The sequence below is a fragment of the Periplaneta americana genome, chromosome 8 (genome assembly GCF_040183065.1).
Source record: "Periplaneta americana isolate PAMFEO1 chromosome 8, P.americana_PAMFEO1_priV1, whole genome shotgun sequence".
NCBI classification, from domain to species: domain Eukaryota; kingdom Metazoa; phylum Arthropoda; class Insecta; order Blattodea; family Blattidae; genus Periplaneta; species Periplaneta americana.
The window spans coordinates 62,576,389-62,603,991 of record NC_091124.1 but is presented as its reverse complement, the minus strand read 5'-3'; the positions used below and the strand labels follow the sequence as shown (position 1 = coordinate 62,603,991).

At 34.5% G+C, this 27,603-nt stretch overlaps 2 protein-coding genes across 2 annotated transcripts in view; both read right to left on the bottom strand.

Moving 5' to 3' along the window:
- The window catches only part of TTLL5 (Tubulin tyrosine ligase-like 5), a 79,306-nt gene extending 66,746 nt beyond the window's left edge, over nt 1-12,560 (bottom strand). Inside the window, exons 1-3 of the mRNA XM_069832963.1 lie at nt 12,362-12,560; nt 7,419-7,604; nt 5,057-5,264 (exon numbers count right to left, since the gene is read on the bottom strand). Coding sequence (XP_069689064.1) covers nt 5,057-5,264; nt 7,419-7,594 — 384 coding nt within the window. The 5' untranslated portion in view covers nt 7,595-7,604; nt 12,362-12,560. The remainder of the gene's footprint in view (nt 1-5,056; nt 5,265-7,418; nt 7,605-12,361) is intronic.
- A 10,524-nt stretch (nt 12,561-23,084) lies between these two features.
- Nucleotides 23,085-27,603, bottom strand: part of LOC138704755 (BOS complex subunit NCLN) — a 50,459-nt gene continuing 45,940 nt past the window's right edge. Inside the window, exons 12-13 of the mRNA XM_069832947.1 lie at nt 27,468-27,546; nt 23,085-25,128 (exon numbers count right to left, since the gene is read on the bottom strand). Coding sequence (XP_069689048.1) covers nt 25,063-25,128; nt 27,468-27,546 — 145 coding nt within the window. The 3' untranslated portion in view covers nt 23,085-25,062. The remainder of the gene's footprint in view (nt 25,129-27,467; nt 27,547-27,603) is intronic.

Genomic DNA, 27,603 nt, shown 5'->3' with positions numbered 1-27,603 from the left:
GATACCACATTTATTTCAATCATGTTATTAGTCATGAAGTTATAGTGTCGGGATGGATCATCCTGCAAATGTCACATCACCGTTTCTATCATGGTACCCCACGTGTCAGTCTGTTGAGCCTTAGTGATGACCTAACTTGTAGGAAATGTGGAATGGAGGTTAATTCATCACCTCATATTTTGCTGGATTGTCCAGGTCTAAGCCAAATCAGGCATCATTATCTCGGGAAACCTATATTGTCTACTGAGGAATTTCAGGAAATTAAACCCACTAGTATCACATGGCTGGTGTCACATTGTGGTCTTCTGGGTTAATTTCCAGCTCATGAGTGCACAATGGCCTATTTCTGCCTAAGTGCTGTAGTTGAAATACAACCTTAAATCAGAAGAAGAAAACGAAGATGTTTCAGTCTGATTATAAAGATGTATTCACGTAAAAAATGACGTCCTGTTGACTTACAATAAGCTATCACAACCAAATTTCTTAAACACCCACAAATGGTTCAAAAAGTTGTTGGGAAAAACTAGAGACAAAGACAATATATTGTTTAGGAGCCAACTTTCGTGATGCAATAAAAATTTTGGGTGAATCAACCATACAAAGTCTGTACCATTACAAATCTCTGCAAGTTTTAACTAAGCCATCCTTCATGGTCGAACTGTTCCATGCTTGTCATTAAATCCAAGACTCACCAAGAAGAATGGATTTTTTACGATAAAATATCTTGGCACAGTTTCCTTTGGAAGAGAAATAAAGTTAAAAGGTTTACAGAATAAAATTATGGCACATAAATGAATCCTGTCTCTTAATGAGAGACCTTCAGACGAAATTTACTCGCCATTTCTCGTCCATTTAAATTCAACTCTGTTAGTCATCATTCTAGCCATTCCTCCATACTGCCAGAATAAGTCCAGAATGTCTAATTGAGCATGTACAGTCGAACCTCTTGACGCATCTCTCGTGAATTTTTTTTAATAGGTTATTTTACGACGCTTTATCAACATCTTAGATTATTCAGTGTCTGAATGAGATGAAAGTGATAATGCCGGTGAAATGAGTTCAGAGTCCAGCACCGAAAGTTACCCAGCATTTGCTCATATTGGGTTGAGGGAAAATCTCAACCAGGTAACTTGCCCCGACCGGGAATTGAACCCAGGCCACCCGGTTTCGTGGCTAGACACGCTAACCGTTACTCTACAGATGTGGACTCTCTCTCGTGAAATGCACACCACTAGTAACAGATAAATTTCAGAACAGGTATACAGAGTACTATATTAAACCTTCTCCCTAAAGCAGATATTCTCCAAGATGAACATGGGTTTTGTCTTTCCTCTCTTTGCAAAATTTAACTCTCATTATGGATGAGTTCATATTGCCAAGATGTCTCAATTTAATTCATATCAAGTTGAGTAGCCTATACAAAATGTTTGAAGTGAAAGATAGTTTACTGCACTCTATCCTAAGTATTTACACTCCCTTAGAGGGTAGGAACAAATTGCATATACAAAATAAAGAATTTTAACTGCAAATCAAGATGTTGGAAAAGTAGAAGACATGCTTCAGTTTGAAACATTTACGAGGGTCAGTCATAAAGTAATGTCTCCTATTTTTTTCTCCTTTAATAAGTTGGTAATGTGAAAGAGAAAACACCTTGGCTGATGAAAATCAAAGGGCCAGCCAGTGACTGCAGTGATTCTGCACAACATCCAGCGAGTCAACGAGATCATCTGTGAAGACCACCAGGTAACAACAGAAGAATTGTGTTACATGCTCTCCATTGGTAAAGGCAATGTGATGGCCATTATTGGTAAACTGGGCTACTCTAAAGTTTGTGCATGCTGTACCAAAAATGTTGACAGATCAGAATAAAGAAACAAGAAAAAATAGCCTAAGCTTTGTTGCAGCGCTTCAGCGTGGATGGGGAGGAGTTCTTGGCGAAAACTGTGACTGGAGATGAGACTTGGGTTCATTTTTTTGAACCTGAGTCTAAGAGTCTGTCGATGGAATGGCATCACACAACTTCACCAAAAGAAGAAAAAATTTAAACTGTGCGATCTGCAGGGAAAGTTATGGCGACAGTCTTTTGGGATGCAGATGCTGTGATTCTGATTGATTTTTTAGGGCACACAATAAATTTTGTCCAATATGTCGAAACCCTCAATAAGGTTAAAGCACAGCTATGGCAGATATTCTTCTTTTGCACAGCAATGCAAGACCACACACCAGTCTATACACCACTGGCGAGATTGCGAAAATTAAATTGGTTGGAAAGTCTTGCATCAATCACCATACAGCCCTGTCCTAGTACCATCAGACTTCCATCTCTTTGGTCCACTAAAGTAAACTCATTGTGGGCATGACTTTGAAGATGAGGAGGCCCTGAAAAATTCCGTGCACCAATGGCTGAGGAAGAAGGGCCGTGATTTTTACCGCACTAGAATACATGCTCTTGTTTCAAGATGGGCAAAAACTGTGGAAAAAGGCGGAGATTATACTGAAAAGTGACAAATTAATCGTTAATGTTGTGGCCATTATGCTATGTAAATTTAATTTAACTTTCTTGTAAATTAAAAGAGAAAAAAATAAGAGGCATTATTTTCTCACCAACCCTCGTAACAATAGATGTTTGTGTTCACTCTACATTTTCATTTAATCTGTGTTTCATTATGTCATGAAAGGACTTGACTTTTAAAACCTGTGTTAGAGTATTCAAAATGAGAGAAATGTGATGCATGGAAAATAGCTAAATAATTTAAAATGCAAATGCTGGCAATTTACAGCAAAAGATAAAGGGAAAATTAAAGCCATTGAAATGTATTACTTGCAACGGTCATGCAGAATTTCATGGTTTGAACACGTACGAAGCAAAAAGATAAGACAACTGGTTAATAGAGAAAGTACAGTGATTGACCACAGTGAACAACAACAGTTGATATGGTACAGTCATGTGATGAGAATGAGGGAAGAACGATGGCCAAAAAGAGTTCTTCAATCACACTACCATATAGAAGAGGGGTCGGCCTGGTTGGCAGAGTTGGTATAGTGCTGACCTTCTATGCCCGAGATGGCAGGTTCGATCCCGGGCCAGGTTGATGACATTTAAGTGTGCTTAAATGCGACAGGTTCATGTCAGTAGATTTACTGGCATGTAAAAGAACTCCTGCGGGACAAAATTCCGGCACACCGGCAACGCTGATATAACTTCGGCAGTTGCGAGCGTCGTTAAATAAAACGTAACATTTAACATTTATAGAAGAGGGAGAGAAAGGCTCAGAACATCATGGAAAGCTGGAATTAAGGATGCTATGAACACCAGAGATGTAGGCTCTGAAGACTGGGAAGATAAGAACGAGTGGCAGTTGAAATGTGCGATACGGCAAAGGCTGTAGGACCCCCACTATTATTATATATATTAAATGCAAAAAACTCAGGCTTTGGGTATTTTAAAAGGAAAAGATGGTTTGACAAACGTGTGTATTTAGAATGTAGTGACCAAAAATTCCTTAAAGGGGATTATTCCTGTGTTCGTCCATGGTCTGGAATTTAGGTTAAGTTTAGATTTAAGACCTCTCCTGGCACCACATTATCATAATCATCCTATCATATCATCGGGGTAATGTAACTCCGCCTTCCAGGCGCCCCAACCTCAGAAGTGAGTTACAACTAAGTCAATGCCAGGAGAGAAGACCTGAAATGTCGAAAAGACAACCTGGTGGCATTGAATTAATACAATTCCGATTTTTTCAAATATCCAGAAATGCATATAGAGTGTTAGTTGGGAGGCGGAGGGCAAAAGACCTTTGGGGAGGCCGAGACGTAGATGGGAAGATAATATTAAAATGGATTTGAGGGAGATAGGATATGATGGTAGAGACTGGATTAATCTTGCTCAGGATAGGGACCAATGGCGGGCTTATGTGAGGGTGGCAATGAACCTCCGGGTTCCTTAAAAGCCAGTAAGTAAGTAAGTTACGAAAATTGTAAAAGTAGACAAATTTGTATTTAAGTGGTACCTAACAGTGTGCAGCAAAAAATTCTAGTGTCAAGATTCCATTACACAGATTTAGAAGAGGTAACAAAAATAAGTTTTACTTATTTCAAAGCCTCTAATATACTGCTGGAAAAATTCACAATAGAATATTTCCAACACTATCTATGGTGAATCAGCAGGCATAAAAATGGAGACAATAAACAAACACGTTAATAAATTGCCAACGAACACTGTAGATCAGTGGTTTTTGAATGTATGACCTACTTCTGGACGAGACTTTTGTTTGCGACCTTCATTATCCCACCGATACTTAACCCCATTCAAAAAATAAAAATTCCTGTGAAATCGAAAACTATGATAATTTTACAAGTACCTGTAAGATGAGAAATCAGAATACGCAGACCTGTTTTCCAATTATCTTTGGTTTCTTAGACTTGTCTTCCCTGTTGACATATTTTTCGAACATTCAAATGCTTTGAATATCATTAGTAGTTTGAGGTCAAAATATTAACATAACAGCCAGTGATAAAATCGATGGATTTAGACCTACAACACAATTTGATTTCTGGTTGACATCATTTGACATAAAGAAATTTGATTCATTCCAGTATATTAAAGAACTCAAGTAAAAGTTAGCTACATACCGTATGATGTGACAAATGCTGAGTTTCTTTTTGTGGGCATTCAATTAAGTTAGCACAATTTTAAAGAATAGCTTTTTGAGTATTTTCTGGTAGGAACTCCAAACAATAAAATTACGACAGTCACAGATGAATACTGAATCTATATTTAGACAGTTGCATTCAAATGGATGAAATACCAAAGAATATTACGAGAAGATTCACTGAAATATGTGGCCTACTGGTGTAATGTTCAAGCTATACTTTTTTACAGAGCATAATTTAGAAAGCTCGGCAACTGACTTTTGTCAATGTGACTTGGGTTTGATTGCAAACAAAGCACTGTAAGATTCAATTTTCCGTTATTGCTGAATGATATTGTCAGTTCTGCTGTAAAATTAATATTAAATACTGTAATGAATATTATGGTAAATGAAATACTTACCTCTCTCATGCCATGGGAGTGAAGAACAGCCGATAGTAGTTTGGTCTCTGCTTGAATTGTTTTGTACGTCATGTGAAGCTCATTTGCAGGAGGATCCATAGGAGGATCCGAAAGAGCACTGCATCGAAACCTTAAAACTGTATTTCTCGATCCAAGTAGCCCTCCAATCATCCAAGAATCATCATCAGTAGAGTTTGAACTACTGCCACTATGAAACAATATGAAATTAAATTAATATAATGAGGCAAAGTTAAAAAGAGATACAATATACTATAACTATAGTATAATTACGGGATAAAATCAGAATAAAACAGAATAGTTTAAATGCTTGAAGATAACTTGGAACAATACTTTTCTATTTACAAAAATACAAGAAACACGATGGAAAAAAAAAAATTACAAATCAAGATTTCAATTAATGGTTATTCTCGGATCAAGTTGCCAATTGTACACTCATGCAGAGGTGCTACAATCTTGCAACTGCTGCTTCTTTGCTTTGCTTGTGGGCATATTGATAATACTACCATTTAGCAGTGATAGCTTCTAGTACCTTATTCAAAGTTGTAGGTCGCTACTTCAATTTGTAACTTAACTGACTCTCCCTGATTCGTAATTCAGTCATTCATTTACAGTTTTCTGCCCCCCCCCCTCAGGTCTTTCACTGCAAAATCAACATTTTCAAATCTTTCCTATTTTCTGCCTTCCTCTTAGTCTCCGCATATCATCCATATATTTTAATGTCGTCTATCATCAGACATCATCTTCTGCCACGAAATTTTCTCCCATTCACCATTCCTTCCAGAGCATCATTCAGTAGGCAGTTTCTTCTCAGCCAGTGACCCAGCCAATTCCCTTTTCTCCTCTAAATCAGTCTCACCCACTCTTTCCAACACAGCTTCATTTCTTATTCTGTCTGTCCATTTCACATTTCCATTCTTATTCATATTCACATTTCAAATGCTTCTAGTCATTTCTCTTCACTTCGTCGTAATGTCCATGTTTCTGCCTCATAGAGTGCCACACTCCACACAAAGAACTTCACAAGTGGAGGTGGGACGTAATAGTGAATAGAAGATGGAGATGGTGGTGTAAGTCAAAGTGGTGAAGAATATTAGTAAACAATGCGTGAGAAACAATAACCTTTTCTAAATGTAACCACCTAATTAAACAGCACATGAAAAAAAAGTGTCTTTTATGTAATATTCTGTCGATATTCAATAAATATTTATCTCCACTGTAACAGATCAACCTAGTTTATTTCTGCAGCAATCACACAACATAAGTATAAAACAGAAAACACACCAGGCCTTTTTTATTTTAAAAATATGTAAATAGTATCAGAAAATGAACATCATGATTTTACTACTATTAGATTACTAAGTTAGATGCCATCCCAAAACAGACAAGATCAAATCATTAGAATTCAGATGTAGTCAACATATAGAAACCCATGAGGGTAGCTATCCTTACTTCAGGGTTGCCATAAGACACAGTAATATTATAACCAATATTATAAAAAAAACATTAATATAATTTATAGTTTGAAAAATATACAAGGTGGAAGTGAAATAATCCTGCAGATTTTCAGAGCAAATAGTTCATGCTATACGTAACAAAAAAAGTGTAACACCATATTGATGGAAAGTCCATAGTTTTCTCACGAAAAAATGTTTTTTCTCAAATGTTTAACACCCTCTTATTCGGTAACTACTGCGAGTAGGATCATGATTTTTGTCCATATCGATAGAAAATCTAATAAAGAATTGTTTATCTCTATGGCATATTTCAATAGCATGGACGATTTTCATATAAGTTTAACTTTAAAACCACTAATTTGAAGCCAATGACTGACGTGACCAGATTGCAACATAGTAACCAAAAAGGGAGATGGGAGGTAGTTCACCAAGGTGGACAGACCTGAGTCTGTTGACCACTTACATATGTATTACGAGAAGAAACAGCAGTATGTTAGCGGCGATGTTGTCAGACTGCTGAAACTTTCAACTCAATTAAATTTCTAATTAACCGTGAATTTAATCACAACACGTAATATACTGTAAGTTAGACTTCTTTCTATTCATTTAAATGTACTCTTTCGTCCCTTTCAATCTGTACAATTATTTCCCTTCCACCCTGTGTATGTGTATTAATTTTTTCCGTCCTTCCTTCTCTGACATGCAGCTATAATCTTGGGTAAGCTTCTTTTTTATTCAATTTTTTTTAATTAAATGACACATGAAAGTTATTAATTTACAAATTAGCAATAAATATATTAGGGTACAATAAGAACTGAGAACTTGACTATTGTTGTTGAACTCCACACTTGTATTCACACTTCATTACTGTCAACATACCAACTTACTTTTCAGACTTCTTTTTCGTTTGATGAACTAATGGAAGGTCTTTGAGTTTCAGGTCTCGAACTTTTTCTGTTGAGCTTATAATCTTACTCAGAATCCCATCATCACTATCACTGTCCTTCTGAAGTTCAGCTTCTTCTTCAACCGAATGAGATCTTCTCAGCATGGAGGTGTCCATAATTTCTGAACTAGAAAATAAATTACACTTACTTAATTTGAGTTTCATCTCTTGTATGTGCCTACTACGAAAGCTAAAAGAACACATTAAATATTACGTACACTTATTATAAGCAATACAAAATTAAATAGCTTAACGGATCTCTATTAATTTGTAGATAAGTAACACAAATAATTCAAAATTAAAAAACAGATCTCTATTCATTTGTAGATAAGTAGGTAGGGAGACAGGCACATAGTCTGGCAGACAAAGAGCACATTGATAACTTCAAACTATTTTCCCTATGCAACGAGAAATGGAGAACCATCACTGCAATATTTTCCTTCGCTTAAAAATAAACTTTATTCACTAAAATCTAAATGTCTTAAAGGCATTAATTTAATTCTGTTCTATTAAAACTATATTCCTATTTCAGTACATTATCAATAAATTTTTCTTGACTGCAAAGTAAGTCTCCAGTAACAAATCCCTAATGTCTTATTCTCATCGATTTCTTCAAATTCTAAATAAAACCAAGTTGCTCACAAACACCGAATTTGGAGAATTTCGGATCCTCCCAATTTATGTGAACGAGTTTTTAACATTACAATTACTCCACAATAGGAATGGACAATTTCATGTAAAATACACTGTAGGCTAATTGCGGCAAAACTTTTTTAACAGTCAGATTTAGCAACCATCTTCCTTTCTAAAGGTAAAATTTTCCTGGAATAGCTTTCAACACTCAGAATGCCTCTGTTCCACCTCTCTTCAAAACTAATCTTTCTAGTTTCCTTCTATTTCTCGAAAACTACATTTTTCATTGATTTTAGGAATTGACATTTTTTCGCAAAGCACTGTATAAGTGCATTTGACCTTACACTATTGACATGCAAGTCATATTCACAAAGTGTCTTAAAGTGGCATTGGGAACCTGATTTTCTGTAATGATTAAGTTAATGACATAATCTTACACAGCAACTGCTCGTACCATACCGGTACCTAATTTTTCCCCCAGAGTTTTTAAGACCGTAAGTGTATGTTTCAAATTAACTCTTCCACAACAAAACACTTTTCATACAGTAGGCCTACATTTAGTGTTGAGATCATAGTTTATGTAACATTGCACTCACAACATTCAGTAAGACGAAGAAAAGCATTCTGAGTTTGAAAAATCGTGTGAAAATTATTCAGAAAAGTGAAAAGAGACTGTCAGAAGAAAAACTTTCGTAATATTCAATTCTGCAAAACTGAAATCAATTCAATGTTGAAGTCTAAGGAACAAATTCCTAGAAAGTGGTAAGAAAATAAAAATCAACAAATAGAGAGAAAACCGCAGAAAAATAATTTCGGCTTGTTACTAGAATGGTTCATAAATGTACAATTTGAAGAAAAATCCTTGGAAATGGTTGAATGGAGAAAGAAAATGGGTCAGAAATTACTGCAAAGATTATTGTAGACTTCTTTTGCAGCAGTGGATGGATAGATCAATTATGAACACTCTACAATACCATCTTATGTAAATACAACTTCAATTAATGGATACAAAGAATTTTTTAGTAGTTGCTACTTTAACAATGCTTTGATTGAAAGGTTATCTAGTATGGATGGTGTTGATAATAGCGAGATGGTATACAGTGACATGAATACGTGAATTTTTTATGTGATTACCTAATATTCGCTTTTTTTCCTATGGTATAGATGGGGCCGAAATGATATCACTTCAGCGTCTAGCATTGTTCTTTGTTAATGCCCTTGCATTGGCAATGCTTTTTAAGTCAGAACAGCTCTGTGTTGCCATCTCGATGGCTGAGAACCAGACTGTTCTAAGTCCAACTTTTTATAAGAAAGAAATCATGTATTTCATTGTGTTCTAGTTTTTTATGAATCAAACAAAATTGTAAATATTCCTCTCCATAAGGTTGCTATGAAGCTATTTCAAATTTTTTCATGAAGCTTTGAATGTCAGGAGCTTAAAATAGCTCTCCTGAAAAAAAAAAAATAGTAAAATGGACTTGGAACAGTCCGGTTCTGGGCCATCAATCTGTTGATTCAGCCTGCATATCTTAAGATTCCGTGGAGTCTAAACCTCCTCACTGATGCCATCTGTAAAACAGTCACAATAGCCCACTACATCACACCACACCATCTTGGATGAATACTATTGAAATGATGACAATGAATACTGAAATGCAGAGTGACAGTGAAATGTTGGAAGAAAAAGGGAGAATTCCCTCCAAAAAAAACCTCAGGAACCTTGATTTTGTCGACCATAAATATGACTCAGTCATTACCAGGATTCGAACCCGGGTCTGCAGCCATTTTAAGTAAGTACTCTGCAACTGAGCTACCAAGATGGCTGGCAATACCCTTACAGTTGGAAAAAAGCTTCTAAAAAACCAAATAGGTAATCAGCCCAAGAGGAAATGGAATCCACTCCCAAGCACAGCCTCGGTTCAATACACAAAAGCACTACCACCTGAGCTATGTTAGTGGTCCTACAAAGAAATTACCGGTATCTTTCAAAATGTACTATAAACCGTTGAACTTTCAGCTGAATTTAATACCGGCAATTCTTTTTTAACTCAGGTGAGATCTCACTATACAGGGTCCTTTGGGTGGATGCATACCGACATTTTGCTGAGAGTAGTATCGTAGTGTCACTTTGGATTTTCCTGTCATAACTTTAGAGGAGTGAAATACCAAGTTGAAGTGACAACAGGTATTTTCTTAAGATTTAGAGCTTTTTTTTATGTATCATAATATATACATAGCTGCTTTAAAAAGAATATCTATATGCTTTAATACTTCCCCACCCTATTATCATATGTTCATATGTTTTGTACTGCAAAGTATAGGGTATTTCAAAAGTCAGTTCAAACATTAAACCGCTATAAATATTATAATATTTGAGATAGAGGAAAAATAAAAACATCACAGTGTTGGGCAAACAACGGGATTTACAAAACATTGGGAAGATGTCTTCCATTTCTTGTTCAACGTACAACATTCTGTCTGCGACACCATGCACAGCATTTTGCAGATAATGTCTTGGAATATTGGCAATTTCTTGCGAGATGGCATCTTTCAGTTGCAGTAGGGTTGTTGGATGTGTCAGAAAAACTCGTTCTTTAAGGTAATCCCACAACCAAAAGTCGGCCGAATTGAAATCTGGAGATCGGGGAGGCCTCATTGTTAACATGACCACAATGAAGTGTTGATGATAAAGTCAATCTATCTCTCAAGTGTTAACAGAGAAGATGGAGAAACATCCATCAAAACGTAGTCACCCATACAGATTCACAGTCCTGCTTTTAGAATTTAATTTTAACATGGATAAGGAATGGGAAGTAAATTTTGCTTGCAGCCTTCTCATTAAGAGACAGGTTTCTTTTCACGTAATTTTATCTCCCTTATAAATCTATCATCTCCAGCTTAACTTAAACCAGGGAATCTAGGATCCAGTCACTACCAGATTAGGACTGAGAGAGGAAATATTAAAAGACACAATATGGCCAGAATTCATGCAATAAGATTTTAATTTTCATTCCCCTTCATAACTTATTAACACAACTGAACTGTCTTCACTACGGTACCAATAAGGAACCAAAAGTTTAAAAGCTGCCAAAATACATTCCCTTGTCAAATGAGTAGGCCTACAAGTACATTTAAGCTTGAGTCTGTAGAATTTATTCCTGTATAACATCAATATTAACTTAAAAAGAAATAGCCTATTAAAATTAGTACCGGTATGCTTACAGCACGAATCATGAAACACGTTTTCATATGATGATGAATGTTGTCACATTCATTCCATTCCGCAACAGTAGACAACATGTGTCACTAGTTCTTGATATTGGAAGGATTTGAAATTGTCATGAAAATCTAAGCTTCATTAAATTATTTCGGTTAAACTAGCGCTGTTTCCTAGTTCCCTTCCTACGAAAGTTATTTCTTTTGATTTTAAAAGACACGAAGAGTAAGTAGGTCCTAAACACCACAATTTTCTTAATAGCTCAAAAGTAGCCTACTGAAAAAAGAAAAATAGGCAACTTACATATTTAACACACATTTCGGGCTTAATACGATGAAGGCCTGCTATATTTTACCCATTAATTTTTAAGAACATAAAAAAAATCATAATTTTCCTAATGATCCAAATGTAAATTTGCAAAGAAAAAGTAAGTGGCTTATGTATGATATAATCTGCTCATTGCTGTAAACTTACTAATTTACTGTGATCTATTATTAACTAAATTTATTATCATACCTCACTTAATTCGGGCTCAAATAGGCCTATTATAAAATACCTTGCATATATAAAGGTAAGTTTAATAGTCCTCTTTCCTTCACAGCAACAGATTTTTCTATACACCAAAATTGGGTACTAATTTTATTATTTGTCATATATCTCTGACAATATAAAATAATATTCTCCAATTCAGCAATGGTAAATAATCGTAAACATAGTCAAACTTTCAATCAAATTGAATCACTCACTAAACCTCAGGTGATTAGCTGTCACGAAAATACCTGCGAGAAACGTTTATTCATAATAATATAGCCTATATTATTATATTATAAGCATACCAATTCGTTTATGTCTTGTTTGTGTTTATGACGTTTATATTTTCGCTTTACATGCATTAAAAGCAATTCATAGTTACTTCTAATGTATAATATGATATCCAACACTACAAGCTGCAATGCTGTATAAGACTATGACAACTGCATAACATGTATGGTAGGTCTTTAATTATACTAAGCAAAAATGTCATTCGTACGTACTTGATTGTTTATTACATTAATCAATCTCCATTCACGCCTTCTTACTGGTGATTATACGCACTATTTACAACTTTAAAAACATTTTTCACAACAGTAGGCGACCCATTCCACTACGCTAACCACTCGCATCCACTGTCCACACGGTTCCCACTGTTCCCATTCGAACCATTCGATCCGATTCGACATCATTCGACACCTCAGATTACACACCGCCATTGCCTCTTAGATATCCAAGGCCTGAACAAACGCTCTAGATTTCACGCTGCTTCTTCTTCTTCTTCTTCTTCTTCTTCTTCTTCTTTTTCTTCTTGAGTGCCGACCCTTTTATATACTATGAAAACTGATTAAAATAGGCCTACCTGTCATTTGTGCATATCACGTCTGTTGCTCATGCTCGTCTTTCATTCTGGTGGCCCGGGTTCGATCTCCAGCCAAGTCATAATGAAATCTGTAATGGACAAAGAACCTGTGACGGATCCTTGCACTTGAACCACTGTACGACCTATATATGCTGTGATTGTCCAATTCCAACAGGTGACCTGGATGACATTCATGAGTCTGATCCTGACATGTGGGCCATCCTGACTCAGTCCCGAGAAACCATATTCAGACAAGTAACCACAGGACCTGGAGCTCCACGTCCTTTCTACATCAGCATTGGTTTGTACATAATCACTTGTCAAGCTGTTCTTTCTTTGTTCATTCCATGGACATGTTCTGTAATCCGTAGCCACCAGATAGCAGCATATGTATGCTAGACAGTAGGCTGTATGGCATCTGTGGCCCATGGTCAGTCAGTGACAGCCAGTGCAAGACAGCAGGTGTGCTGTATACAAGGACAGCGTGCAGTTGTGCGGTTTTTATGGACCAATGGACTGTCTACAGAAGTGCATCGCGAAATGCGTCCCATGTATGATAAGAATTGTCTATCACAGAAAGCTGTGTATCCCGCCTCTGCATCCAAAAAAAAGTTCAAGACGATTCCATCAGCCTACAAGACTGTGTTTTGGGACACGCAAGACATGATACTGCTGAAATTTCAGCCTCATGGTCAGACTATGAATGCCCCGTCATACTGCACCACTTTGCGAGAACTGTGACAGGTCATTCGTCACAAATGATCTGGACTCCTGACAGCGGGCATGATTCTTCTGCATGACAATGCCCACCTGCACACAGCCAGACAAACTCAGGAGCTGTTGCGAACATTTCACTGGGAACACTTTGAACATCCACTGTACAGTTCTGACTTAACCGCAGTGATTTTCATCTGTTTAGGTCCCTGAAAGAATCATCTGGGTGGCCAGTATTTTGAAAATGATGATTCTGTAGCTCAAGAGGTCACTTGTTGGCTGTGACAGCAGCCAAAAGACTTATTTGCTGCTGGCTTTCAAGGACTTATAAACAGATGGGATAAGTGCCTGAATGTACAGACTGAATATGTTGAAAAGTGAAATAAATTTCAGGTAGTTACTTTGAGTACTATTGTACCTATCCCATTTTGAGACTTATTTATTGACTTACTCTCGTGTCTCAATTGTTTTTATTACTATAGTCTTCAAAGTATTACCACAGTCACGAAGCTTGAGTTGTGAGGGTGCTAGGAACAATAGACTGTGCCAGTACTATTTTGCATTGTCTGTAATGAGGCGATAGTAGTGATCCTAGCAGTTAGCAACTATCTATGGATGCATATTTACTACGTATTGAGCTTCGTGACTGTATATACTAGACTGTGGTATTACCATCTCTAATATAGCAACTTATCTTTCAGGATTAAAAGGAATGGAGGTTAAACTGTAGTAAAGCAACACCACCAATGTTTAATTTAATATGTACTGCATTATGTATAGGGTTAGCAGACAACTGTATTTAGCAAGACATGTCCGTATTTTGAAGGTCTGTCCTGTCATTCATACATTTTCGAAAATTTGTTAAATGTTCTAATTTTTATGGAAAAGTCCTAAACATCTTATTTTCAATAAAAATATTTCAAAACATATTTCTGAACTGCAAATAAAACTTTAGTTTTTGTCCATACATATTATTCAGAGATTGACTGACTTCAACAATACCTTCAAAATTTAGAAACACTTTTAACAATTTAGCAGTGATTTTCAATTGTGGGTTACGCACTTTTGACTTCATGCTATTCGATTAATCCTTTTATTGCAGAGTTGATATCAGCAACAATTTCAATTTTTTTCATCTGAAAATCTGCATGAATGAAACTGAATATATGAAATTATTCCTTCAAGTATAGTGAATACCTCATAATTTTTTCAGTCATCTGTTTGCAAATATATGACGACTGTATTTAGTTTTTCTAATTACATGTAAAGTTGGTAAAGAATAGCTTGGCATTTTTCACGCATGCTCCTATATATAGTGCTGGCACTAAAAGATACTATACTGAACTGTAATTGTATTGATTTTTGTGTTAACTTTTATAATGATTTTCTTTTACTGTCCAGATAATTTTTCTGTATAAGCCTACATAAAATGAGCAATGACAATTTTTCAGCTTAAAGTGGTCATGTTAATCTAAAAAATTATAACATATATGATCTGTACAAAATTTTATATCCTTTACTTTTTTAACCAATTTGTCCTATTTTCATTCATGAGTATCTGGTAACCCTATAAGGAAATATTCTGTTACATTATGTGAATGTTGAAAACCACAAAAAATATGAACCTAATATAACATGGAATTCAAAATATGAGGCGAGATTTCCATTAAGAAAGGTGATGTTCCTATACAATAGTCTGTATCAATTTGAAATAAAAGAAAATTGTAATTACCAGTATATGTTTTTATTAATAATATACATCAGTTCTGGAACTGAAAATATTAATACAATTTAAAGCAGTGACTGTAGTTTTCTTTTCTTGATGCCTCCCTAAGTGCTGCAAATGGACACAAATATTTAGGGATTAAAAAAGAAGTTAATGGAAAATAGTGTTTTGGAGTTACTCTGCAAGAATTGAAGGGTTCAGAACCATAGTGGGCCAAGCACCATTTACTAAAACTGTAGAAAACAAGGGTTAAAATGAAGTTATCGCCATAATTCAATGGAAACATATAGCAAGTAATATAAAGTACACACATTCAAACTAAATGATATGTCAATCTTCATTAAACTATGGTATTCACTTAACCCTTAGTTGCCTGACGGTACTTAGAAGTACCGTGATTTATTTTGCATATTGGAAGACCTGGAAGAATAATAAACCGCCAGAAATTACGTGCAACCTGATAAATAAAATCCATCAAGGATACTGACAGTACCATACATAGAAATACGACCTTTTTTAAAATAAAAAAATAAAAAATAAATAAAAATAAAAAATTTCTGAAAAAATTACTGTATGTTTTGAATTCATATTCTAACAACATTCACTAAAGAAAACGGATTTATTTTAATTTTTTTCTTATGTCCGGCAACAAAGGGTTAACCTTAACTCTACTTTCTCCGTTTTTAATAAATGGTGCTTGACCCACTATGGCTCTGAACCCTTCAATTTATAAAAGACAGAGTATAGAATAATGTAATTAAGGGAAATATGAAAGTAATTAAATTTTGTTAAGCTAAGCTTGTGAGAAGTATTCTGGAAGAAAGACTTTTGAAGAAAATACTTTCATAGATTCCAACTAGGAAAAATGAGCTGAAGATCGAAAATTGTTTGGATGAAAGTGATTTCTAAAGTAAAACACGAGAAGGAAGTGTAATGACGAATGAAGAAGTGCAATAGAGCAATAAATGGGACAAAAGAAATGTTACAGCATTGTAAAGTCATGTGAATGGATGGACAGATACTGAATATATGTGAATACTCCACGCCATCAAATAATCCATGCACCCTAATTTTAGGAGAGAAAATAAAAAAAAAGTGTTTGAGGCAAACACAACTTTACTTCAAATAATGCGCACACCCCAGTTTTTCTTTGTTAAATTCTGCAAAAAAAATATGTGCAGAGTATTCGCATATATACGATATTTCTTGGTACTAGATATTTAATGTCCGATTCCACAGTCTTTCTCAGTATCATAACTTAAATACTCGGTCACAATATGACAACGCGCTAGAAATACCACTGCACACATCATCTCTCTATTCTTCGTCTTTCACTGTTGCTACTTCTCGTCACTGGAATTCTCTGCTGCCTGAAGTCAAGGGCTGCCGAACTTTAATTTCCTTTAAATGTAAATTAGAAAAGTATCTTATGATGAGTTGCCAGACCTAACGTGTTGCAAATGTGTTCCACTGTATTTATTATTTATTTTTTCTTATTTTTATTATCTAAATCGTGTTTATTTATCACTTAACGCCAATATGTATCCCACTGTGTTGTTGTTTTTTATTATTAGTCTATTTTTTGTGTACATTTCATTCAATTGTCGGTTTCTGATTTAATTATGTAAATCCTATTTAATTGTAATCTAATACTAATATGTATACTAATGTGTTAATTTTTATTTTTACTGTGTACATTTTTCTTTTTTTATTGAATTATCGGCTTCTGTTTTTATGTGATTCGCATTTGATTCTAACAAATTAATATGTATTTCACTATGTTTATTTTTATTTTATGAGGTAAATTTTATGTAACACCTCTTTTGATCTCATTATGTAATTACTTAATTCTGATCAAGTTTTATGATCAACTGTGTAAGCAAGTTTTAATCCTGGTTGAGTGTAAGAGAAGGCCTTAATTCTGCCAGGTTAAATAAAGCCATTATTATTATTATTATTATTATTATTATTATTATTATTATTTAACATTGATGTTGTAATATGATACACAAAGTAAAACACATAACTGCAATCAATATGTTTTACACTCGATGTTTTACTCGTAATTTCTTATTACTATACTTCACCTGTTGTGTGTTTTCCTATAAAAGTAAATGCTGCTAATTGCAGGGGCGGCTTTTGGGGCAGTGCCACTGTGCCATGGCACCACCAATGAAAGAAACAAAAAATAATATCCTGAAAAGGAGTTGTAGGGTTGTTTATTTCTACACATTTTATTCGTATGTCATCTGAACGAGCATGCGCACAGATTGGGACGCATTCTTGCAGCGTTTCTCCGAACGTTGGAGCCAGTTTGGCGTGGCACTGTCTGCGTCCATATAACACTGTACAAAAGGCTACTGATTCTAGTTTATATGCGTTTCTTATGGCAGACTTTGACTCAGTAGTTAACATTCTGCCCGCTAGAGCGCAGTAATGCAGAAATTTCGCTAGATGGCAGAGTTTTTGGAGACGTTAGGCAGGCTTTCTGGAAAACACAAGTTAAAGTTCCGCGCCAAATCTTAATGTAATGTTACCAATTCAAAACTAATACACACAACTTGGATTTGAATGTTACATTATTGTCCATTTAACTATATTGAATGCAGGGATAGTCAGCCATGGTTCTTTTTAGAAAGATAAATATACATTTTTTTCATATTATGTAACACTATTTGTTAATTTTGTGCAATATTTGTGCAAAATAATTGCGGCAACTAAATATCGCTATATTGTTGCTGGTATTGATGCTTTTGTTAAAAATACATGAGATATGTGCAGGACATGAACATGTGTTATTCAGGCTGCTGCCTTGGATTCATCGGCCTGTTTAAATAAAGTGCAAACATGTTCATTTATTATCTATGTCATTTTTATTCTCGTGTGTTTTTGCCAGTAATTTTACTATTTATAAAAGTCATTTGTATTTGACTTAACAATACTGAGAAAGTTTTACATTATCTGTATATTGTGTAAATTTCGTTATTAATTTCGGTAATGTTATTGTAACTGTTACTATAGTCGCAACGCTGTTATTCCCGGCGTGACTTCTCCTCTTTGCTTACGTATTAGGAAGTGAAGGCTCTATAAAGTCTAGATAGGTAGTAACGTTCGCCATTTTTGTTCTTTCGTTGCCAAGCTACCAGATGAGGAATCTATTTGCCACACCGTTAAACATTATAATGTCGTAGCTCCTATGATAATAAATGAAACGCACTGTAATTTTGCAAATAATTGAGCGGCAAATAACGTCCTCGTGTGCTTTCTGCGAACGCCAACGAAAGAGCCAAATGGCGGGCGATTATATTAAGTATTTATCGAGCCTTAGGAAATGAATGACGTCATCCTCAGCAAATCACAAGACGCACACATTTAAATGTAGCTGACCTGCAACGTGATTGGTGCCGGAAATAAGAGCGACGGGACTATAGGTTCATTATTAACTGCACACCCGGTAAAATAGCTGGTTTAATTAATGTGTTTTATTTAACATAATGTAAACGTGAGCTGTGATTATCACCTTTCACTAGAGTGATTTGCGTTCAACCTTATTTTTTTACTCATTTATTTTTTTCCATTTTTGGCACCACCACCAGAATGCCTCACCGGCCGCCACTGACTAATTGTATATTTTATTAATTTCTTTTCTTTTTAATTTGTATCACAGACTTTAAATCTGAAGATGGTAATGTACCATTCCCAACATAATAAATGCAGCTAAAATATATATAATTTATTGATTAACTAGTGGACTTACTCGTGTTAATTATGTAAGATTTGTGCGGCTTACAGCTGTTTCAGTGCTTCATGCACTATCTTCAGAGCCTACTAGATCACGGCGTCATCTCGAACTTCTCTGCCTGTTATATGGGTGTGTTTGATTGTTGAAAGGTGTTGAAGAGTGGAGTCAAATAGTGTGTGTGTACTGAAATTGATCTGTGTGTTGAGAATTTGATCGGGATGTGTTTTAGTGTGTTTGTATATTTCGTATTGTCCTAGTGTGTTGAGTTTTTGGTTCTTGGGTTGTGTGTGTAGGATTTCCATGTCCGTATTTATGTTATTGTATGTATGGTTAGCATTGGTTATGTGATCGGCGTACGTAGTGTATTGTGTCCTCAGGTTATTGCTTTAATGTGTTCTTTGTAGCGTGTTTGGAATGATCTGCCTGTCTGTCCTATGTAGAACTTATCACAACTATTGCATGTGAGTTTGTATACACCTGTGTGGTTGTATTTATTTGTTTGTGTTTTTTGTGTGTTGAGATGTCTTTGTAGTGTGTTTTCTGTTCTGTATGTTATATTGTATTTCTGCTTTCTGAATGAAGACGCGATCTTATGTGTGCTTTTGTTTTCATATGTTAATGTGATGTATTTCTTGAGTTTGTGTTTTGAGTGTTTTTGTTTTTGTTAAGTTTTTGTTTTGTCTTTCTTATGATGTTGTCTATTATGTTTGGACTGTATCTGTTTTCTTGTGTTATGAACACAATCAAATACATAGCACAAGAAAACGGATACCATCCAACGGATACCAAAGAACACATTAAAGCAATAACCTGAGGACACAATACATCTACATACGCCGATCACATAACCAATGCTAACCATACATACAATAACATAAATACGGACATGGAAATCCTACACACACAACCCAAGAACCAAAAACTCAACACACTAGGACAATACGAAATATACAAACACACTAAAACACACCCCGATCAAATTCTCAACACACAGATCAATTTCAGTACACACACACTATTTGACTCCACTCTTCAACACCTTTCAACTATCAAACACACCCACAAAACAGGCAGAGAAGTTCGAGATGACGCCGTGATCTAGTAGGCTCTGAAGATAGTGCATGAAGCACTGAAACAGCTGTAAGCCGCACAAATCTTACATAATTAACACGAGTAAGTCCACTAGTTAATCAATTAATTATATTCAAGTGTTAAAAGTAGTGTATGCAAGATTCAAAATGGATAAAATATATATCTTCTGTGAAATACACATAAGCCTCAAAATTGGGAGTTGTCAGAAGTAGGGGCAGATTTTAACATATTTGTATATTTTATTTCTTAGTTGCAAATCATATGCTACCATTACATAAATGCATTCCAAGTTATTTGTAAACAAAGGTCAAGAATTGATAGTGCATATATTATATGCATATTTAAGGTGTTAATGCATATTTCAGCTTTCAGTACATATAAACGCATATTTTGTTATTTTTTTATCTACCTGGTGCTTAAACCAAGATTAAGGATACGAAAAATCGCAAAAATGGAATACAGAAAAAACACATTATAGTAGTTATATATTTTGATTTATTTCAAAACTGATAACATGCAGGCAGTGCACTGTTGTTGGCAATCATTGCGGACAATTCCACGACAATCAACAAATCACTCCATAATGAAATGCACTGCTGACTCAGTGCAAATATATAATATGGAGACATTATGGTGGATGGAAGTTGAGATTAAAAGAACAGATAATCAAAACAAGAAGCCACTTTATTGTCTACTTCGCACGTACATAAGATTTTGACAGTTGTCATGAGAACCCTGCAATATGATCGGCACAGAAATTGCAGGAAGTGTTGATAAAGACTTCTTTGTGCTTGCTAAACTCGGATTTCCCCGCCTGTCAGAAATAATATAGGCAGGATAATGCAATTTTCTGTCTTCTACTTGCCAACGTGGCAAATCAGAATCTTTAATTGATTTGTGATGACAAGTCAGAGAAAATCAAATAGTATATGTAAAATGAATTATATTTTAGAATAGCTTACCTGACGAAAATTATTAATTCTGAATTAATTTTATCAATGATGCTAAACAAAAATGTGCCAGAAGTGTACTGTCTAAGTAGTGGTTGTAGAACACGCAACTTTAACAACTCATGGTATCTCAATATTCTTATATATAACAGAAAAACCGTCAATAGTAGTAATTTGCTTAAAATAAAATAAGTTTTTAGTGCGTATATCCTGATTTTCGAATGCATACATGTATGCATATTTTGCCATTTTTTTAGTGCATATAAATCCGCTCCCTAGTCATAAGAGAGGAGATAGCACAGTCAATGAAGACGATTCTGCCTCCACTTCTGCTTAACTATGCAAATATTGATTACCTGAAAGGCTGACCTTCAGATATTGCACATGTAGTCAGGATCCTCTCTTTAAATCTGCACCCTTCATTCGACAAAACGAGATGTATTTAACTAAAATAATAAGAGAATTAATATTTAGTTAAGAATTTATTATTTAATTGACAACATGTGTATAAATACAATTTAGTTTCATTATATTGGTCTTATGTATTTCAGTTTCCTTAGTTATTTGCATGAGGAAAAATTAACAAGAATTATCTGCATTATATAAACACAACAATATGGAAAGAAAAACTTCAACATTTCATTTTTATAGTTGATCTACGGAAATCTCTTTCACTACCAATAAATGTCAACCCAGTCACAACTTCCATCAATCATTATCATTGTTATCGTCATCATCATGAAACTCCCATGGATTATTCTATTTCAGGCTGGTGTTTAACATTTCAAGAATGTTATGTGATTTTCTTAAATATTTTTCTTGTTATTGTTACTAGGCCTACATCTTAATTTTAATGTTGTGGTTTGTGCAACAATCTATTTCTTACTTCAACCAGAGTAAGTTCTGTAGGATTGAATTCTGGGCAATATGGTGGCAAAATAGAAAAATTGGAGAATGCTGGGCAGAACACGTATGTATGGTGGCAATAATGAAACATTTGATCGCATTACTGTAATAGACAAATAGAGGGTTTATCACCATTCTTCATTCAGTTGTTTATTTAGCCTTACTAACTAAAGTAGCCCAGCTTTTAATATATTAACAGGAAATATAATTTTATGAATGTTAACCACTTTTACAGGACAGCCTTTTTGGAGCTGCTTGTGTAACATTTGTTGGATTGTAAAGTGTGACAGCAGATTTTGACTATTACAAGCATACTTCTGTCAGGGAGATTTGTGATTAAATTTTCTTGAAATAACTTCTTGTAATTATTGAATTTTATTTCTTTATGCTAATTTCCTGTTATGTTGATTCCCACATCGTTTTATTCTCGATAAAGCCCATAATGATGAGCCTTCCTCTTCTATAAATAGATGTCAACAGGCCTTCAGTCAACTTAGCTCACCATGATTTGAAAGCGATGTGAATTAGAATGAATACATTTCATCCACATGTGTCACTAGTTGTTGTTCTGATCTGAATTTGTGACTTATTATTAGAGACGAGAATTCCATGCAAATGCATGTTTTTATAGGAACATAGGACATAGCTCAAACTTAGTACTTATCCATTTCATTACTTTCTGGTTCCATATATGTGTACTTTTTCCGTGCATATTTGCATGTTTCTCCTTTTTGAGGATAAAAACATGCATAATGCATATTTAAGCAATTTTTAGCTTAATAATGCATATAATATGCGTTATATTCAGTTTAAATGCATGTTTTAATAGTTTTGAGTGGACACCTCAGTTTCTCGATTTGTATGTCCCTTATTCTAGCTTCAGGAATCAGGATTGAAGAAGAAAATGAAAAAAAAATCAAGTAACAGAAAAATGAAATAAAATGTTAAGATTTTCACAATAAGATATTAGAGGACCTTTTCCTGGACAGAAGTTCACTTTTACAACACTTTACCGAGGACCCTCTATACACTGCATGTCATAAATGGATTTATTATGTTGGATATTTTGAGAATAGTAGAGAGGAAATATAGAGGGTTCAAGGAAACTGTCGACAAATAATTTAGATCAAAAGCACCCTCTTTCAGGGAGGTTGTAAATTCTCTTCCTTTTCCAGTACTAGTAGCAATAATTGGAATCATCGCTAAACTGTGTTTGCAGTGTGTGAACCTCTAAGTGGTTAATGTGTTTGTTTATTTTGGATGTGTTACTGTGGTTCCAATATGCTTCCAATTAAAGATTCCAAAAGTGTACTCTTTGCACTCAAAGGAAAGGATTTTATTAGATCAGATGGGGATGTCATATTTTGCGATTGTTGCCGTAAAGAGTTAAGCAATGCTATTCTGTTTCCGAATATTTTATATGGCAGTTGTTCTTCGTAAAAAATTACAAAACTTCTTTAAAATAATTAATTAAATTACGATGTCCATTTCAAATCGTATCTAGATAATCATAAGGTATATTATAATTTCAGATAAAATGTACTAAAAAATTTCAAGTTGACTAGCATGTCGCATCTGCTTCACATATTGCAAGAATTTAAAAAAGGAAAGAATCTGCAAAGAATTCCATAGATCCCTCAGTTATGCCCATGGGAAAGTGGATGTAGCAGCGAAAAAGAAATTGGATAGAGCCATAAATGCTAACCAGGACTGCAGATTCTTTTGTTCAGTGAAGTAGGTTATTTGTGGCGAAAATTTGAATGAAGAATTTGACCTGACATGTCACAAATATGTTCATTCAAGTTTGCACCCATAACTTCTTGCGATGTAGAGAGGTCATTCTCTGCCTACAAAAACATATTGACTGACAAGCGCAGGAACCTCACAGAAACCAATTTAGAAATGTTAGATTGTTAACTGTGCAAAAAAAAAGTGAAGTGAAATAAGACATTTGAAACAAAAATGAAAGTACATATTTTAATGTATTTTTCGCTTGATCGTGCATGTTTCATAGTTCGATAGTGCATGAATGCATGTTTTGGGATTTTATAGTGCATGAAATTCTCGTCTCTAGTTATTATTATTAATATATGTAATAATTGTATCATTGGAAAGAGATATGCTGCTGTTCGACATGCACACATGATATTCCTAATTAGTTTCTTCGATTTGTAACTTGATGTTTTGGCAATTTTTCGTCAGCTTTTCATGTAGTTTTGGCATTGTTAGAAGACATTTTTCAATAAGGTAAAACTTGTTAATTATTCTCCTTACACTACTTTTATCAAAACTATAAAGGCCAGTTACTGACATTTCTTTTTCTTTCTTTATGAATTCTAAAAAGTGGCACATCACTTCTTTCTCTGTTGACGACACGATTTATCCACGTTTGGATCATCTGAGAAATTCCTACTGCAGCTAACACTCTTCCTCACACCTTCTTAACCTATTCACAAAACTCTTTCTTTTTTTCATACATCCTTCATATTATAAATAACCTCACGAGTTCGATTATGAGGAATGTGTGAGATAATTTAATATTCATCTTAGCATAACAGAACAAATAACAATAACACATAAATGACAGCTACATGTAACAATTTTCCGTGAAAGTGAGTTATACTGTTATGTGTAATAGTAAGGGACATATGCACAAATTGTGACCTCTGTACATAGTATATACGTATGTTTCATCAGATCATCACAATACCATCACAATAATATATTCTTATGTAAAAACATATTCTCGCATATTTCACAATGGACAAGCATGAGAGCTATGTGTTAAGATTTTTTCCTAACTATACCTTGCACAGTATGATGCAATATTATAAATTCTTTTTTGTCTTTTGTTTTAAATTTTCACTGACAGGGAAGACAAATTCTAAATCCACAAGTTTGTACTATTAATACATGCAATTTATTTTAACAGTATAATAAATACACACAAAGGATGTATACTGTATAACAAGCACCCAGTATATTACTGTACTGCAAACAATGAGCAGTTGACTAGAATGCCCCACGATTTAAGGCAAAAGGCACTCCAAAATAACTGTATAATTAAAAAACATACATTCCTCTCCTATGGCAATGATTTAAGTATGATGTATGAATTATTCACTTCACATAAATGAAAAATTAATAAAATACACTACTGTACTTCATCCGTCATTTTAAAAGGTCTTCTAAGAAATACAAATTTTTCTTCCTTAAAGACTTCTGACTTTCTTTGGGGAGATGAATGTGGACACCATTGTATACAACACTGGAAACTTCTGAAACACGTAAAATAATTAACGATTATACATCACGAATTAAGTTTATATTTTGCAAGTACAAGCTACAAGCAGCAACAAAATTATTTCATATCATATACAGAGTTCAATCACAGTCTAGTATATACAGTCAAAAAGCTTGAGTTGTATTTCACATTATCTGTAATGAGGCGATATTAGCGATCCTAGTGGTTAGCAACTATCTATGGATGCATATTTACTACGTATTGAGCTTCATGACTGTATATACTAGACTGTGGTTCAGTGTCACTGAGAGTAACAGGTGCAGCATGAGTTGCACTAAATAGTTACCAAAATACAGTAAAACCCCGTTTTAAGATTCCCGTTTTTAAAGAAATTCTGTTAAGACTCAACCAAATTACCATAATAATCAATCAATCAATCTTCTTAATGTATCCAGCTGTTTGCTGACAAGTCCACTGTAGTCTATTCAGTTTTTGTTTTTCATGAGAAATGAGGGGTATTTTGATCGGTGCTCATTATAGATGCCTGTTGCTAGTAGCCAGGGTTGGGGTGTAGTCAACATATATTGCACGGCTGTATCTTCTGCAACTGGTATTGATGATTTTAATTTACTTTTTTTGTGGTTTATGGTTGGACAGTAGGTACAATTGTGTGACACTGTGACCTGTTCTGGCTCTTGTTAAAAATGTTTGAACATGTCTGGGCAAGTTTTCAAATTACCATAAGAATAATATAATTAATTCTCGCTTTGAGGAAACCCGGTTTAAAAAAAATCCTGCTTTTAAGGGCTACTTTTCAAGTGAATTTTGTGATAATGACGCTGAAATATCGCCTTGACTTTCAATAATTTCAATAATACCAGCATATTCAATAACACATCTCAATCGATAGTAATGCAGTGCTGTATGGCGGCATTATTCTTTATGGTTTTGCTTTGCATTGCTTGCTTTGTTCTCGCGAGTTGTGTGAATCCTGTTTCCAAGTTTTTTTATTAGTTTATAGATCATTATAATGGCGACTAAATGGAAGAAATTAACTATTGGACTGACAGTGAAAATAATAAGGGATGTTGAGGTTAATCCTCAAATAATACTATCGCATATAGCAAAAAAAAGCATGGTTTGCTAATTACTTCATTATGGGGAATAATGAAGAAGAAAGGAATTTTCACTGCCTAGTTTCAGTGTGGTTCACGTTCAACCAAATGGAAAAACATTAATGTTTCACAATTTTGAAGAGTTAGAAAATAATAATGAAATATATTGTAAATAATAATTATAAGCCTAATGAAATAATTATAATGTTTGATATATAACACACATGTTAGTACTAGTTATTGTAGCTTTTTCTTCCCATTTTATGTAAATCCCCTTTAAGAAAGAGAAAATTAATCCCCCAGAGACTCGTTAAAAGGGGTACTACTGTGTGTGAATAAGAGTCATGAATCTAATTATTCCAGCCTAATAGTCCCATAATCAAATCTAAAGGTTGAAACAGATACAAGAGACATTTCTCAGCTTTGCATTAATGGGAATATGCATTAGAGTTCTAAAAAAAAATTAAATGGATTCTGTAATCCTTAATTAGAGGCGAAATGTACAAATACACATGATTTATTAAAAATACCATCGTATTATGAATAATAATAAAAAAAATAGTAATGGTAATACGCCTTTCTTTGAAGTATCAGAAAATGTGCAACAGATGTAACAAAACCAGTACATATTCAACTATGTGTAAGCACAACTACAACTTAGAAAAGGGACTGTGAAGAGTAAAAGAAATTCTAGTCATAGAGGTCATTACAAATGGCTAAATTCACCCATCTAAACCAGATTAACTAAATGGACTGAACTCTTTGTAGCTGGCTCCAATGGTCTCCTCGTTTTATCTCATTATGAAGACAGATTCACTCTCTGGGACATAGTGTTCTATTTTCTCATTAAAAATGTAAAAAGGGGGGAAAAATTAAAATCTACATTTCTCTCGAATAACCCACAATTTCTTCCTTCCCATCTTTAAAGATATCAGAGCATGTTCATAGAGTAAAGGCAATTGTTTTCTCTACTTCTTCCTTGGACTGTCCACTGTTCTTATATTTGTAATTTCATAGAGTCTATATCCGATACTCATTGCATTTTATTAGGTTAGGTTCAGAAACACGCAGGCTATGGACAGAACAGTGGGTTATAGTCAGGCAGACAAGGAAGCATGCGGAGACAAATATTTCAAATTCAGTACAAAGTACACCTAATACAGTAATACAATGGATATACATTAATTCTCAATACCTGAATTTAAAGCATATTACAATTAATATGGGACTGATGAACTTAACTTCTTACAGTGCTTACCTGTATAACAAAATAAATCAATCCAAGGTAAATGGCAATTGCAATGGTCAGGAAGAGATCGAATACAGCAGGTTTCACACTGAAATATGTGGAAAAATACCAATCATTTTTTATAATCAGCAGCAATGAACTTTAA